At 41.9% G+C, this 17,205-nt stretch overlaps 3 protein-coding genes across 3 annotated transcripts in view; all 3 read left to right on the top strand. All coding sequences in view use genetic code 11, as the record gives it.

Annotated features, from left to right (window-relative positions):
* The window catches only part of EGR_07165 (hypothetical protein), a gene marked incomplete at both ends in the record, with an annotated part of 5,285 nt that extends 2,898 nt beyond the window's left edge, over positions 1-2,387 (top strand). Inside the window, 3 exons of the mRNA XM_024496414.1 lie at positions 931-1,079; positions 2,004-2,123; positions 2,273-2,387. Coding sequence (XP_024349169.1) covers positions 931-1,079; positions 2,004-2,123; positions 2,273-2,387 — 384 coding nt within the window. The remainder of the gene's footprint in view (positions 1-930; positions 1,080-2,003; positions 2,124-2,272) is intronic.
* Positions 2,388-2,974: 587 nt separating this feature from the next.
* EGR_07166 (Arf-GAP with coiled-coil, ANK repeat and PH domain-containing protein 2) lies at positions 2,975-15,661 on the top strand (the record flags this gene model as incomplete). The annotated part of the gene is made up of 6 exons (XM_024496415.1): positions 2,975-3,136; positions 3,208-4,428; positions 6,025-6,529; positions 7,867-8,174; positions 14,187-14,396; positions 15,506-15,661. The coding sequence occupies 6 exons, from the start codon at positions 2,975-2,977 to the stop codon at positions 15,659-15,661; spliced, it is 2,562 nt and encodes an 853-aa protein (XP_024349170.1).
* A 1,256-nt stretch (positions 15,662-16,917) lies between these two features.
* Positions 16,918-17,205, top strand: part of EGR_07167 (Alpha-1,3-mannosyl-glycoprotein 2-beta-N-acetylglucosaminyltransferase) — a gene marked incomplete at both ends in the record, with an annotated part of 3,342 nt that continues 3,054 nt past the window's right edge. The window contains one exon of the mRNA XM_024496416.1: positions 16,918-17,147. Within this exon, the coding sequence (XP_024349171.1) occupies positions 16,918-17,147 (230 nt within the window). The remainder of the gene's footprint in view (positions 17,148-17,205) is intronic.

Here is a 17,205-nt window from a genome sequence, read left to right on the forward strand (position 1 = left end):
CACTAGTGCCGATGGGGCCAGATGCCTATTCACATTCCAGAGGAATCAATGACTGGCATTGCCAATTCGCCGGTGGCTTTTGAAGCCTGACCACCACGTGGTGGGCGACGCGGCGGGTTGACAAAGGAGAGACGGAGACGACACCTAAAGGAAGGGAGGAAATGTTTGGTGTTTTCCTAATACGTTTATCTATTCGAATCCTTGAGTCTGGCCAGGTTGTACAGCCCCCAGAGGCGTGGCCTTCGGGGTACCTCAGCCTTCCCGTAAATCGGTAATGCATATCCTTTACAGCACTTCGGCTTGTTACGATTATAGAAAAGACTCGATTGGCTGCATCAAAACTCCATTCCTATTAAACTTTTCAAAACCAAATTTGACAAATATGTTACCACTTTTTTACGAATCTGCAGGCGCAACATTGTGTTAACCAATGCTTATTAACCCACATCGATAACAAAACCGTGGCTTAATCGATCACCATGCAACGCATGCATATCTCTACTTATTTTTGCAAAAAATTGCAAAATGTGGTGCTGCCAACCAATTCTGAAGCAACTGTGGCGGAACGGTAGTCCCCAAGGTGCGCGTCGGAATTTCTCCATTTAATCCAGCGAAAGGATACCTTAATAGACGTCGGGTAGTATTTAAGTCAACCAATTTTTTGGCAATATGTAATACTTATGTTGTTTTAATGTGCCTTTCAGGGAGGAGGCAATCAGGAAATTCGGACCTCGTAACCGGATTGTCCTCTCCCTTACTTAGTGACTGCGGCTCCCCTCCTTCTTGAATATTGTATTTTCCCTATCCATCTTGTCACCTTTAGTAAAGATGTCCAAAGCGAATCAATTGGGCTTGTCTAGGAACGCTAGGAATTGGGAAGCGGAGACCGAGGAGCCTCGCTCCACAAATATTTAAGATTGAACTTATTAGCATAAGACAGCTGAAGCGTTTGTGGCTTGGTCTCACAGCCTCGACGCCCGACCACAAATAAAGAATGAAGTTTTGTTGCCTAAAACGCTAAGGATGGCTTGTGCCACCTATTGGAAATTGTGTTTACATTTAATTGTGATTATTACTGAGTAAAAATAGCATTGCTATTATTATTAGTGCATATATCACATCACCTGCTGTGCTGTCCAATTAAATTGCACTAATTAACTGCAACCCATTGATCCAAATGGCTTTGCTTTGCTCACATAAGTGACGTTCATGATATTTTAGAGGTTTTCTAGTAAGCTTTGTCAGACTAACCAACACCTAAATGTTCCCCTACTAAAAAACAGGATTCTGCCCTAGCAAAAATAATAAAATAAATTGTAGAAACCGCTTGAGTGCCACTTGTTTTTAAGTTTGCTTTTTGCGAAATGAGATAAATAGTGTTGTTTTATTATATGATTTTCACATGTTCGGCCTTGAATCTACAAACTCCTAAATCATTATTTAATGAGACCGAGTTTTCTCCCTGTGTGGTTGGCTAATCTCACCACCGGTTCGGATTTGGCATAGCTGCTAAGTTTTCCTTGGCACATGTGGTGTAGTCTCTTTTGTTATGTCATTGCGGACATCACTCCCTCGATTCGTTTAAAAACTACTTATCTCGTGCGAGGTGATTCATACGTGCACTTTTATTGATATTTTGCCATGATTGCATTACAGTTCTCGTTGATGTGCGCCCACTCTTGCACAAATGACTACCTAATTTACCCATAGTTGATATTGTTGGGACAGAGGCCATTTCCACACATTATGCATGAATGTGTCTTTATGCGCTTACGGGTTGATTTTAAATAATGTTGGTCTTGTGTGGATGTTATGGTTCAATTTAAGTGACAAAATAGAGGCATTTCAGTTACCTGACCAGACTTCTGTTTTTGTTTAACGAATATATTCCCTATGGAAATTCCGCCACTCCATGACACGTGCATTTGAGAATTCAGGTACCTAGACTTGATTTTTCGGGTGTGAGGAATCCAGTAATTTTATTTTCATCTTTATTTTAAAAGCGTTTATTTAACACTTGATACTTATTGCCACCCACGCTATTTTACTCCACTCACTCAAAATGTTATTTGTTATACAAAAACTCGCTTGCTGACTTTCCTGTATTTTGAAACCATTTTATAGTAGTAAATAAAAATTAAATCATCCTTGCATGTATGAGTTTCTACTTTAACTGTTTGTAATGTTTGCCTCACTTCAGTAGTTTGTTGCCGTTACTGCAAGTGTATCGTACTTAAAGGATAGCTTCTAAGAACACAAACCTTTAATTTAGTGAATCTCAAAATCATATTTTGCCGCAACATTATCGATATGCTTTTTGTTTACTTTCTCAAAATACACAAGTGAATGTCCGTACTTCTCTGTTCGAAAGATATGGGGTTCTTTGAGAAAACCAAGCGCAAACATGTATATTCCGGGAGTCTGACTCTGATTCTTTCTGCAACGTTGAAATTTGTTATTTCATGGTGTTAGTCGTGTATAGATTTGTATGTTTTTTTTTAAATTTACGTTTGAAATTCGCTGTTCGTAAAAGATCTGTTTTAATTTCTCTAAAGCTTTGAAAATTGACAGCGAGTTCCTAAATATCGATAGAAACTATTTTCTATTCTATGTATTTCCGGCCGACATGAGCAGTTCCTGCTTCTAAGATGAGATCAAATTCTCCTCCAATCAATACTATAAACTATTTATCCTCTGCTCCCATGTATTTTTCGTCAAATGTGTTTATAAAGGCTCGAAAAATGCAGTCACATGTCAAAAATACTACGGTATCTCGCAGTGTCATTTCAAATACTTGAGCAAATGGGTTTATTACTTTGTAAATGATGTTTGGGAAGATGACGTTTGCTCACTCACATGCTTCTATTCTGCGTTTCTATCGCGCTTTCTCTACGTTGAGTTTATCTGTTTCTCTCTCCGAATAGGGGTATAGTTCTATCGAACCGATATTAGAATGACGTCAGCATATATCACGATGGGAGTGAATGGCAAAGAGTTATGGAGTTCTTTGAATTTTATGGAGAGTCTTCGTTTCTCTCCCATATTCCGACTGGCCCTCCGAACAAGTGAAGCCGAGGTGGATCTCTTGCAAGCCCGTTACAAAGAGGCAGCCGAAATGTTTACTCGCACATCAAAGGTAATTCTTTACACCTGCTTATCCTTACCTGCATTATCAAATAGTAATCGCTTATTTTTCGAAACTAATAGGCTGGAGAGGCATTTGCCGATGCTCTTAATGGTCTGAGTCGTTGTTTAAACAACCTCGTGACACCGAGTCCCAATCTTCCAATCAGTATTGATCGTGAGGCGGAGGTTCAAGGCATAATTCGATCTATCTACACCTTTTCCAACCTCGTTGCCGACTTCTCCTCTCGCCTCACACAACCCAGCTACGTGCTGTTCCAGGCTGGCATTAAACTGGATGAGCTGCACCAGGCACGCAAAGAATTCCAACGCGCCAACGAACAAGTTGACGTGGCTGTAAACAAGTCTGCTGGTGTTTCACGTAGTCGCACTTCAGATGCTGAAGAGGCGGACACTACACTGTTGGACGCTCGTGCTGCTTACGCACGAGTCTCTGAAAGCTACCTCTCACTTCTCCGAAATGTCCTTTGTCCTGTTCGACTATCCACCGTCCTCCGAGCCACGATCAGCACCTTCGAGATCCAGCAAAACTACTCCAATGGTGTGGCTTTACTTTCTCAATCCGACGATTGTGTCTCGGCGCTGAGAAACTCAATCTCTACCTACGATGCAGAGATCTCCAATAAACCTAAATTCATTACAAATGGTGTATCCCCAGCGCCTCCGTCAGATCAGAGCGTCCGCTATGAGGGATACCTCTTCAAACGCAGCAAGAAGAAACGATGGAAGACTTGGATTCGACGATGGTTCAGGGTGAAGGATAATCAATTGATCTACTTCTCCTCCCTCTCGGACACTTACACTAGCATTACGTGGAAGGTTCTGGAACCCGATTTACGTCTATGCACCGCAAAGGCTATTTCTTCGAATTTTGGCAGTGGAGAGCCCCTCATGGTGTCCTCGTCAGTCACCAACATTACCGAGCGTCGATTTGTGTTTGAGTTAATTTCACCCACAGGAAAGGTGCATTACTTGCAGGCGGAGTCCTCTGAGGCTATGGAGAAGTGGGTGACAGTGCTCCGTACTGGCCTTTTGAATTCTGCCACCAATGGAGAGGCACGAGCGTCGAATGCACTGACCGCCCCGTCTCTGACTGGCTCGAGAGACAGCTTGCGAAGTCTCAGTGGTGCTCTACTGCTTGACGAACCACCAACAGCCGGTAATCGCTCATGTGCTGACTGCCTCACCACTAACGATGTCAAATGGGCGTCTACAAATTTGGGCGTCACGCTGTGCACGGACTGTGCTGCCTGTCATCGAAGTCTTGGAGTTCATATATCTAAGGTGATTGATCTAAGACATTGATTTTGACAACAATCCTGCAGACCGTAGGGGTTTTATTAGTTCTTTTTTACCTAGTCAGGCATTTTTGAAAGTTAAAGTTCAATCTTAGGGCGTACAATACATCACATCATTTTGTTTCTTCTATTTGGTATCATCGATTTGATTAAATTTTCTCGCGTAACTGATTTGTTCACAATTATAATGTCGCAGTCACTGGCTTGTACTAGTATTTTAGCTAAAAATTGATCCACCCACGTTTTGTTTGTGTTGTGTGGTAGCTGATTTTTCATCGCTGTCAGTACATGACTGTCACTACGACCCCACTCGTGTAAACTATTCATGTTTACTGAGTGACTATTTTTCTGGCGTTGGTAGTAGGATGTGGTAGAATGGGAATGAACTAGCTCTTATAATGCAATATTAGCTGTTTCAATTTTATTTGATTTGTGTTTTGAAGGTTCTGATCTGCACAAGTTTACAGCTGTCGGTACCATTGGCATTTCATGGATTCATTCACGCGGGATTGTTTCATGCTAAAAACTAAGTTGCTTTTGAATCAAAGGCAAGTTGGAAATGTTGTAGCGAGGGCAATTATTGAACATTAATCAGCACCGTAGCATCATAAGGGCGCTGTATGCAGGCATCGGTGTGAGTTCACCAGTCTGGTTAGCTGGAACCACGTGATTCCACGCTTTTGTACCTTGCACAAAAGCGTAATGCGCTCAATTACGTATTGTAATTATTAATTGCTTGTCATTAGAGCTCCGAGTAAGACACTTTATAACACTTATCTAAAGCAGAGTTTACTTTCGTAAATCCCCTCTTTTTCAATCCCTACGCACTCCAGGATTCGCCCTTACCTCAATCTTACTGCTATTGTCAAGGCGGCTGAATACTACGCGTTTTGCTCCTATTGTTAAGCAAAATCATTTGGTTCCGTTTCATAACGGGTAGGGCTTCTTTTTAGTATATTTAGAAGATGTTAATTTTCGCGACTTTACATTTGTTATACGCTTCATTAAAGCTTCCTGAAAATAATTAGGCTCTTACAAAGTTGCGAAGACTACACTTAACCTCGGTGTTTTTGCTGGTGAAGCTTCATCATTGAGCATTCTTATAAATTTTTAACAAGTCGAACATACTTATTTCTTACTGATTTGTGGGCTGACGTATTCCCCTTCGACGATTTTACGCATTATCTCTGCAAAGCTCATTTAAATTTTAAATTTCCTGCAACTTACGGTTTGATTGTCGTACTATATGTCACCATAACTGCGAGCGAAATTCGGGGCAATATCTTGAGTAAAATCGCTACTTTGTAATTTTGTTTTGTGCAACCGAGGAACAGAAGTCGTGTTGTACCGCCGCCACGATAGATTTTTTATGGCGACTTCACACAAGAGCTAATGCTACATTTTTGGTGCCTTTTGAAAATATGGATGAATCAAGTCCAGAGTAGGGGGCAAAATACATTACGATGTAATCATCTAACTTATTTGTTCTAGTTGATCTATTCATGATAGTATAGCATGAATTCATTAAAGAATTGACTGATTGGACGATAGTGCCCTCATAGTGCATTATTTTTCGCCGCAGGTGCGTTCACTGACACTGGATAACTGGGAGCCAGAGCTGTTGGAGGTGATGCGTAACCTTGGCAACAATTTGGTGGCCAACGTTTACGAGTCCAACCTACCCCCGCCTTCCGCACCGTCATCACCATCGGGAGCGTCAACACTGCCGCGTCGGCCTCAAGAGGGCGAGTTGAACGCGCAGTTGCGACGTACGTGGGTGGAGGCGAAGTGGGTGCGGCGTTTGTTCGTGCGCTCCTTTGTGCAGCCTAGTACCACAATGTGGCTCCTTGACCTCTACCGCAGCTGGCTCCTACAGGCGCACTCCCGTCGAGCCTCCCGTCCCCACAACTCGCCACCGGGGTTCAGAACTGCTGTCGTCGCCATTCTCACCACTCCTTCTGTCACAATCTCCGGTCCTGTCACCTCTGGCTCAAGGATCATGCGGATGCACCATCCTCGCCTCATCGACCGACGACGCTTCTCTACTGTTGTTCGGGGCTCCACTGCCCGCGCCCAAGTCACTCTCGGTATGTCTTCCCCTGTCCCGATAGTGCGCTTTGGTTAGTTTCTACACAAGTATCTAACATTAGCCTATAGTAGGTGCTCGTCTTGATTTGTACTTTGCATTCAGCCAGTAGTTTGCCTTTGTATCGTAAAGAACTCTTCTCGTTGCTGAGTACTAGATACCACTCTTACCACTCCATCCATTAGTTGTATTTTCATTGTTAGCTCTTTGGATTTGTTAGTATTTCAATAGCATCAGCAGATTGGTGAAAATAGTTACATGTACCCATACTCATCACTCTTGCGGCATCCTTCTACCCTTCCAACTTCTTTGGCCTGGTATTCGGTTACACAAAGTCGTTACGATCCCATGGTCAATTTCACCCACATTTCAAGGTTACTACAAAGAAATTTACGATAGAAATAATAGAATGATTTTTACTATAAGCAAATCAATGGATTGGATCAACACAATGGTGTACATGCATTGTGACCTTCAGTCCGTCTCACCTCCACTATTTTGCTTCGTGATCTAAGCTTTCTGTTTGGTTATTGGGTGACTTTATCACGCTACTCCCCTTAATGTTGATTGCCCACTGAGATTTCGTTATTCTATTCTGGTAATTTATTACACTCGTTAGTAATTGGTTTAATATTACATGGAAATAAACCGATAAGTTCGTTGTATACCATTACTCATACCCCTTAGGTGGAATTAAGATTGGCATATTTTACTTGAAAATCCCCAGCATCAGATTGCGTGGTTTCTGTAGTTTCAGTACTGCCAAGTGGAATGAGATAAATGCATCTTTTTTAACCGTCGAAATTTAAAACTGCTCTTTCCTTTAGTCTTCAGTGATTGATCCCTTTTGCAAATTCGTAACTCAAAGTACATCTTAGAAAATTACTACCTTTTCCGACCTTGCATTGAAATAACATTCTTTATCGTGTTTCATTGGGTCATTCCAGGTACTAAAAAATGTTAATTTCTAACTAACTACTATTTTTCAGAGAAAAATCCTGTTCACGAAGTGGATGCCCCATTTACATTCTATTGGCACCCGATAGGTCGATTGCTGCAGTTAAAAAAACGAACCAAAATTACCAATTTTTCAATCAATCAGTATATTCCCATAATTACTTTTGACACCCTAGGAAATAACCATATTCGGGCGATTCCTCCTCAAAATAGTCTAGGTGATGCTTGCACTCATTTGCCATTACTTAAGTGAGACGCGGATTTCAGCTCAATTATTCTCTGAAGAAATAACTGGTGCTGATACTGCATCGTTTAGCTCTTGCTTCCACTATCTCTAACAACTAACAATCGCACCCGCAGACACACTGTGCGCACATCTAGACTCGGTAGTGTTCGGAGAGCCGCGCTCCTCGCCGTCATCGCCGACGGAGAGCGTGCGGGAGAAGACAGCAGCACGCCTTGTGCTGGTGGCGGGCGCTCGCCTCGGTTGCGCCCCGCTCATCCTCGCCGGTCTAGCACGCGGCGCCTCACCCAACGCCCTATCCGTCGCTACCGAATGGGCTCGCATTTACCGACTGCCCCAACCTTCCGACGGTGATCCTCTCGGTGCCCTCACTCCACCCCTCATCTCCGCCGTTACTGGCGGACGCATAGCTGCTTGTGAACTCCTCCTTACTAACGGGGCTGATGTAAGCTTTCCCTCACCCTCATTCTCTCAATGCTCCTGCTGTCGCTTTTGCGATGTGAAACACGTGGAAACGCCTCGGAAATAGACCGCCTCAGCTGTAGAAACGCGAGACAGAGCTGCTATCGTTAAATTCCACTAGTAGGGTGCGGCACTGGTTTTTAATTTATAATTTGTGTTTCATCTTCGTTTTATCAAATGTTCACGCTACCTGTTGTCTCTGTTGCAATGACTAATTTATGCCAGTTTTAAAGATCGATTTGTAGTTGTCAAAACCATTTATACGAATTCAACATGGAGCTTTGTATCTACCGCCTCGGCTGCTATGGAAATTCGTGAGTAACTTTCTGTTTGTTTTACTTGGTAAACCTTTTGGCACCAAAAATTTCCCAAGTTCGGGAAATATGACAGTCAAATTGTCATTTATTACTGCTGAAATAAATGGAACCGCTACCGCTTTGCACGCATGCTAGCGCCCTGAGGCGCAGTTGTATCTTTGTGAATTCATTGTGAAATACGACCCCATAAGCCTGGTGTTTGCCTGTTGCAGGACCTCAGTGTTTTTACAATCCCAATTCCAATCTGGGCACCGTTTTGTGCCTAATAGTTTCATTAAAGTAGATGCTCTGTGATCTCCAAGTGGTTTGGTTCTCAGTGGTTCGTGTGCAAAGCAGCCAATCACTTTTAATGTGATTAAAATGCTACTAGTCTCTTCCTTGTTTCTGACTCTAGTGGATTACTTGGAAACTTCATGTATGGCGTTCTCAAAGGCGATTCCTTCCAAGGGTCAAGTTTTTGGTGTTTTCTCACTACTAGACCTTTGCATACTCTCCCCCACCTGGTTAATGCAATTGCTTTGGACTTGTATTTTTCCGGCAATATCTTTCTTTTCTAGCGCTACGTCAAGTCTCAAATGTTCATATTTACTTATTTTTTGAATCCCTACACTTGCTTTAACATCACAATCTGATACTCTTAAAGCAATCCTGGTATAGATAGCGAAATACCGGAAATAACTTTCCAACTTTCCCTTCAATTTCTCCCAATACCTGCCTAGGGGAAGCCTTTCCATGACCCCCTTCCGTCGAATACTCAAAAGCTTTTTATTTTCTGATTACTTGGGTCAACTTACTTCGGTTTGCGAATTCCTTGATATACTTGATCTTTGAGGATTTGCGAATGTGCTGAATTCATATTAACCCTGATGTTCGTGAGTTATTGCATTATTTGAAAGAGTTTTGTTTCACTTCTAGAACCTTGGAGGATAAACTCACGAACCCGTCATAAAGAGTTGGTGTTATTTTCTTTTAACCAATCATTTTCCTGGGATAAAGCGTACAAATAATCTCACAGATGATGCTAACATAGCACTACTACTTTGCCCTATTTTACCCATCCTATCGATTTTGAGGATTTCCACCAGCGTTACCTTGTAATGCTTCATCACGTGTCTTTCTTCATTTTTGCCAACCTCATCATCATGGGAATTTGTTAGAATGACTCAAAGTTCAATGCTTATGCCGTGAAACGCAATGGCAATAGTTACTGGTTTAAGTGACTGGTTTTTTATTTTCTTTTGCCATGACTAATTGTTCATTCCCAAGAGCTTTTCAATGCATCATTTTCATTAGATTTCAGTCGCTTCCCGCTCTGAGTTCCCGCCTCTTCCTGGGGAAGTTGAGTTTATTTACTAAATACTGCTGCCTTTCCCTGCTGACATTGATGTGAAGCTCGTTTAATGATCCGGACTTTCAATGCGAATTGCCTGACCAGTAATTTTTAAGTTTTAGAATTCAAGCATGTTATCACGCCGGCATAGCACGAGCCTTTCCATGACTTTTTTATCTTGCTTCCTTTACTAACACGTTCAATTCGGCCTAAATGAAGGCGTTTTGTTTGGTATTAGCGGGTAAAATAGTCGTTATCTCAACCCATAATTTGGTCTCGATAATGGTTGAAATTTGTTCTACCACTTGTATACGCACTGATTTCCTATACCATCTTTCGAGACAGGGTTTTTTGTGGCTGAGTTACTTTGAGACATTATGACCTGGCGTTTTATGGTAGAAAGTTTTGTTTATACCGGCCTGACTGGGTCATAAATTATCATTTCAATGCTTCATCCTCTCTTCTTTGCATGCAAATGATTTTTTAATACACTGACTTTATACCAAATAAGAATGAATAATTTGTAGCCATGCAAAGGATGAAGATGTTGTGTTTGATTCCTGTGTCATCCGCTACAATCGCCTAATGACCCATTTCGGGCATTCACTCACTGCATTCCTCCTGTGGAATTTTCTTACTCACTGTAACTTTCTCACAAAATAAGTTGTGGTACGAGTGATGTGCTTGGTGGTCTGGCGATGGGTTTGTAGAATCTGAGCTACTGTATCCCTTCTTCAGTGCCTTACTCCGACCTTAGTAGTAATCTAATGGTGCGTGGATGCAGTGGAACTGTACGCCTTATTCCCGTTCGTTGGTTAACGATAGTGCAATAGATCATGCATGTGAAGCCATCATTTTTTTCCAAAAATAGTTAAGTGATTCATCACCTTCCCTTTCCTAGCTGAACTCCCTTCGGTCTTGTTTAGTGCTGTGCTAGCACCAGAGAAAAGCAAACAATTTAATCTTCTTTGGTTTTCAACAATTATTTAAAGTTAACCTATCAAACCATCTGTGTTTAATGTTTCTACGAGTTGAGGTGTGCTTTTCAGAGCTCGGTAAACTTATCGTTTTTCTTATAAATTGGGCTTTTTAAGACAATCTTTGTCGTAAAAGGACCTGCAAAAAGGTACATTTTAAAGGTTCACCAATGTGCACTTAAAATGCTGCTTTATCGTAGGGCAGATTCGGGTTTAGCAAAAATTTCCTCACTCAAGCCGCGCATTAGGTCGGTTGTTCTCCTTCCTCATAAAAACCATCTATTGGGGTAACGGAGATGACGATGTATTGTTAGAAAGGCACATTGGATTGGATTCCCGCCTCAGGCATCGGGAACCCTCCGTTGGCCTTTTCACTGGAAGCATAAATGTAAATGATATCATTCCATAAAAGCAGGGTTAGTGTATCATTCAAATAGATTGCATCCATGTCACCGTAATTTTGTCCACATGTCAGCTTGTTTATGAGCGTTTCCTCTGCCAAATTGGACCTTGGTTTACATCAACAACCATTGCTGATCAGTTATGGTAACTAGCCGCAAGTTATGGTGTTTCCTTCTCCCACGAAAACTCTCCTCCACATTCTCGCTTACCCGACCGCTCGTGCGCACAAGCAGACCGTTTGCCGACACGCAAGGCTCTCAGTCTTCCTACTCCAAGCACCTTTTTCTGTGTGAAGTTAAAAAAATGGGGTCATACCCACAACTGCTGAACGTTAAGTGGCTGTAAAGCTACACTGCCTCCAAAGGCTGGTTTGCTCACTCTGGCGGTTGTGAAATTGGCTCTATGGGTTTGATTCACTGGTCCTCCATTTGATCTTATTGGTCCTTGTCTTTGGCAAAGTAAATATAAAATCTGTACAAGCTGGACGTGAGCTATGCACCGTTTTCCGGTTAACCTGAGACACCTGCACACCCACATTTTTCGTTGAAAGTCTGCACATTCTCAAGTATCTCTTGGTTTTTCACTCCCTTGTTGATCGAATGAGGCCGTACCGATGGGGGATTCCCCCCATCGTGCTCAATGTTATCAGAACTGCTGTCATTACAAGACAGTCTGACCTTTTTGCAGCCTCACTCTCTGTGGTGTTTGCGTACAGGTAGTGATCATCTCTTGTAGATCCGCCTCCTTTACCCGGTCACTGGCGGCCACAGTCAGTGGCCTAACTGACGCACGTGCGTGTGCACGCAACTTACCAAATCCTCTCTCCTGTCCCTTCTTTTCACCCTACTTCCCTTTCCACTCTATATCACCTCTGCGGGTTTTTTGTCTCGGACCCTTCTGTCAACCGTTTAGGCCACGCTGCGCTCGGCTCTGCTTTTTTTCGCGCTTAAATTTAGCTGTCCTTATGTTACCTTTTCACATTAAGTTCGCTTGTTTTTGTCGAACTCTTCGTACTTCATGCATTTGTGTTGTTGAGTTGGCTGTCTTCTTATCTTGAGTAGTTTTTCACCATTAGTTTTTTTGTTTAATTTAATTTTGGAAATTGAAGAGTACTAAGGAACCAAAAGACCAGCTGTCCCATTCTTTCGACAATTCGCCTACTTCTAAGAGGCTGTCATTTTCAAACCTTTAACTGATGCCACCATGAAGTGATTTCCTCATTATACCTTTCTTTTACCTCCTGTAGATTGGTAATCTCATTTTTTGGGAGCTATATCTACGTTCATCAAGTAAACTTTTCAGTAGGCGTTCAACAAGAAAATAGATTGCGTGGTCATCACGTTCCCAGTGATGTTGTTGCTCCCTCGTTTCTCTGCGTTTACCATTATTTCTGATTTTATGATACTGTTTGAATGAATTAATCATCATTGCCCCAAAATGCTCCACTACTCGTCACTCTCGTTGGCACCGCTACAACTCAGAGATATTGCTTTTGTTGACAGTGTTCAGCCGCATAAATCAGTCGGGAAATATCAAGGGGGAAGGCCTAGGTTACGAGGTGTTGCTCTACGCCCCATCGGCACTCTGTTGTGTTGCCGCTGTATTCCCAAGCCACCTCTCTACCCTGCACTGATATTTGTATAACGTTTGTGCGTTTATTGGTGTGGAGCTTTATGAAGTTGTGGTGTTTATGTGCTGGTGTTATTCACGTGCTATGATGGTTTGCACGTCTGAATGAACTTCTAACTCCAACTCTAGCGAGGTTAGGTCTTTAATTTCCATTTATCCTCTAATTAACTATATCACATTCCTGTCTGCTTTTTGGTGCCTGTATAAACCATTTTTCTCTTTCCTCAGTTGCTTTTCTTCTAAGAAATGAACTGAGTGGATCTATTCGATGTCTCTTGTCAATGTTTCGAAATTATTTCATATTATGTTAAATTGGTGCTCTGAAATGAGGTTTGAGAACCTCTGACTAGTCTAATATGGTGTGTTTTTATGGTGTCAAAGGTCGTTGATCAGAGGGATATGTTAACCTTTTTGATAGGCCTTTGGAGGGTAACCACCAACGAGGACACGATCTCTCAGTTGGTACAAGTTCAAGGTGGTTTTTAGGCAAGGGACACTTCATCTCAGTGACCATTTTATGTTTGCGTAGCCTCTTCCTGCTGCTGATTCAGTGGGTTCGGCGATTGACCTCTCCTTTTTGGCTTCATGATGTTGGAAGGTTTCTACTTAGAAATGTGTTTTTTAATCCTACAATAAATCCACTCTAAGATGGTTTGCTAAACAGACATAAGTTTAACTATCTCTATTGAAGTCTAAATGCTTATGTTGGAATGGATTGTCATGGGAATTCATTCGTACCTTCGTCTTTACAGCTGGCACTAAATTTTTTCTGTTTATCAAATACTGGTGTAAAGTGATTCCGTTGCCACTGTTTTTAAATGAATCGCGTAGATCCAACACATCTGAATGCATTAAAATATCGCAGTGGTCAAAGGTCTTTAAAATGTGTTTCTATGGAATTGAATATTCGATTTTGCTATCCTCCGATAGCGAATGTTATTACAGGAACCTTATACCATGAATTTCACTCAACTGGATAATAAATAAATCGGTTTAGGTGAATGAGCCTACCGAAAATAAATTTATTCAAACAAGAAGCTTCTTCATGCAATTTCATTGAAAGTCGTACCATTCTGCCGGAAATGGCAATGACATCAGTCTACCAACGAACAGTCCTTATGAACCGTTCGTAATAATCCGAAAGCACATGCGTAAAAGACAACCACGGTTTTGAGGAAACCGATCTCAAAATATTCCCTCTGGTTCCTTAAGAGAAGTGATTTTGAAGAAACTGGCTTTGAAGGATATGCAGTGAATACTGTTTCTCTGGCCCATTTCTAGGATGCAAACCTATATGCATATGCACACACTTGCAGCAGTGCTTTTACCGTCTGTATTAGATAAACGCAGTGGACCAGGACGGTAGAACGGCGCTGCACCATGCCTGCAGTTTGCAGCGGGTACACCTGGTGTGCCTGTTGCTACGTCGACAGGCCAATCAGGAAATCCGAGACAAGGACGGTCGCCGACCTATCGATGTTGCTATTGACACCGCTCACGCCGACATCGTCACTCTCCTACGGCTCCAACCCCTCCATAGTGACTCCAAGGTCAGTGGCATGTCTCTCATTTGTCTCTGCTTCCTGTAGCATTCAAGTCACCTCTGTGTTCGTCAAAGTATACAGATAGTATTGTAGTGGCACAGCCTGAATATTTGTGCGGCATTTCTGCATAAGAGGAGGACTGATTAACAGGGCGTAATATAATTCAGTTTCTGCCCCTTTTCAACACCCTAATCATCGTACGTAGAATCGGAGGCCTAAATTAGTGGTGCAGAAGGCAATTTTAAACCCATTTCGATTAATGTAATAAATCAGATGGTTAATTGGTGATGGTTTCTGCATTTACTGTCGTTAAATTTCCCTCTTTATTAATTGCCTTCAACTGATCTCAGAAAATAGCCGTAAAAGATTACAAGCACTTTAAAAATGAATTCAACTGACAAAATTACGATAAGCTCACTGTAGTGCAGAGATAGTCTTTCAAGTCTAATGAGTTAGTAATGCATGTTCCATCCGGTGTTGTATTACCGCTTCAAGTGTTGCGTTAAATTCGTTATCTGTCTTTATAAATTTTTCCTCTGACTCACCTCATACAAACTGCAAATTTCTTATTCGTCATATCCTTTTTCAAGGCAATCGTTCGGTTAGTGGTCGCATTTAAAGCTGTGACTTCCCCGAACTACAATGATTCACGGTTGGTGTGCAGTCGCATTAGCCTTCAGGAATGCGCTACAATAATCGTAATTACGCCTGTCTCTAAGCGTAGTTTGGACTAAGCAATGTATCGACTACCTAGAGCTGAATCATCCAGTGCTTCAAGAGCTGATAATAACCATTTCGATGCCACAAAGCCCTTCAACTGCCTGCTCGCTGTGTAAAACCAAAAATCAGTCAGTGCTGTTTTGACCTAATCTACACTGATTCCTAGATTTATAAGGAGGTTGTAAGTTTCCAGAGTCAACATAAATGTTTTATGGCAGGGAACTGAAATCAAGACAAATATGACCTCCTGATCACGGTAGCTGGTACAATAACTTTTAGCACGGACGCCCACATCGTGTGAAAACAAGTTCTGTATGTTAGTGGTCATTTCGTTTGGTGGCGTAAACCAAATTCAAGGTGCCGTGTAACAATACTGTTTATGTGTGTGCGAACAGATCATGGACTCGGCATTCTCGGCTGGTGGGAAGGACGACACGGCGATCGAAGTGTTCCGCGATTTCACTACGCGTGCCTACCACCTGGAGTGGGACAGTGAGGAGGAGGACTACCACGAGTCTTCTACACAGTCAATGCCGCGGGATCGACCGTGAGGTGCCGCACCGCCACTATGACTACCTCCGCTTGTCTTTCAGGTTTGCGCCCACCAACCACCTTCCCAGCTCCCTTCTCCACCCATCCATCTATCCAATCATTGAAGATGCTCCCACTTACTCTCCATTTCTCCTCCAGCGGAATGTCAAGTTTTGGTTTTTTTGTCTTATTTCAATCTTTCTCTTCTGCATATGGAGGCACGAAAACGATACCTTGATTATTACGACTGCACGGCTTACTGATTCGTGGATGTTTATATCTCCGTTTATTTATGATCTATGAAAGATTGGATTTCCCGAAAAGAAAGAATATACGGAATGGGGTCCTGTCTGTGCATGTGTTGTCCAGTGTCGCGGGGTTATCGTGAATAAAATCACGGTGGCAACAATCGAGTAGACGTTCCGTGGTAAGAGTGGTGACTTGAGATCGGAAGACACCTAAAATAGCCTGTATGGGGGTAAAACGAGTCTGGATTAGAGATTCGTAGTGTCCCACTGGACTAATAGGGTAATTTCAACTACAGTGCAACTTCATATGCCAAATCCCTTCGCTCAATGCATAAGTTAATATGTATTGCTGGACCGTACGGTAATGGGTATGCCAATAAAGTTTTTTATGCATTACTGCCGAATTGGATAGTTTTATTGTTTCAGTTCGTCAACTGAGAACAGTGGCAATGTAGTGCCAAGAGTCTTCAGGATGACCTGAACAAGGTGAATAGCAAAACAAAAATAAGAATTGTCCTATCTGTTGGGAAGTTAAGCTAAGAAAAGGTGGACTAAGTTGGCGCAATTGCTTATTTAAAATTGTTAGGTGCAAAAATCCATATTTCCTGGTTCACATCTCACTGATAGTAATCCAAAATATATAAATCTAAAAATTTTGATCAAATATTATTGCGTCTCCCTCTGAACTCCTGTAAAGTGTTCTTGTGCTTTTAGGTCATTTCGCCTAAAGAGAAACTCGCATTTCGACTTAGGCCAAGGTCCACACATTCTTAATCCGAATGCGCATTAGATTAATTGGTGTGTGTATTTCAGTCATAATATTTTGTCAGTTTCTGTTATTCCTCTATTTATACCAGAATGACAAGGCTAGCTTGGAATCACTTATGTCAATTGTTCACCAAAGAGGGCTAGAAATCACCGAACTAGTAATGTCTCCTCTCAATTGATTCTTATGTTTGTTGTAGCGCCTTGCACGTAGAAAATATGCAATTAACCCGGAAGATTTTAATGATGCAATTCCTATTTTGATGTTGGCGTGTAATAGAATTTCTATGAATCGATCTCTAAGTCATTTGGTCGAATATCGCCGTGGGCACTCCGATGGCTTGCGGAGATTCCCAATTTACGTATCACAAGACTGCAATGATGAAAATGTCTTGACTTTACTGCGGTCATATGGCGATCAAATCAATATATTGAATCAGCCTGATCATTCAGAGTCCAGCTTTCAAAATATCAACCAAAATTTAAAAGGCATGTTCCATATTTTAATGCTTTTTATGATGTGCATAATTCTGATAATAATCCTTTTGTCG

This window comes from Echinococcus granulosus (genome assembly GCF_000524195.1).
Source record: "Echinococcus granulosus chromosome Unknown EG_S00071, whole genome shotgun sequence".
NCBI classification, from domain to species: domain Eukaryota; kingdom Metazoa; phylum Platyhelminthes; class Cestoda; order Cyclophyllidea; family Taeniidae; genus Echinococcus; species Echinococcus granulosus.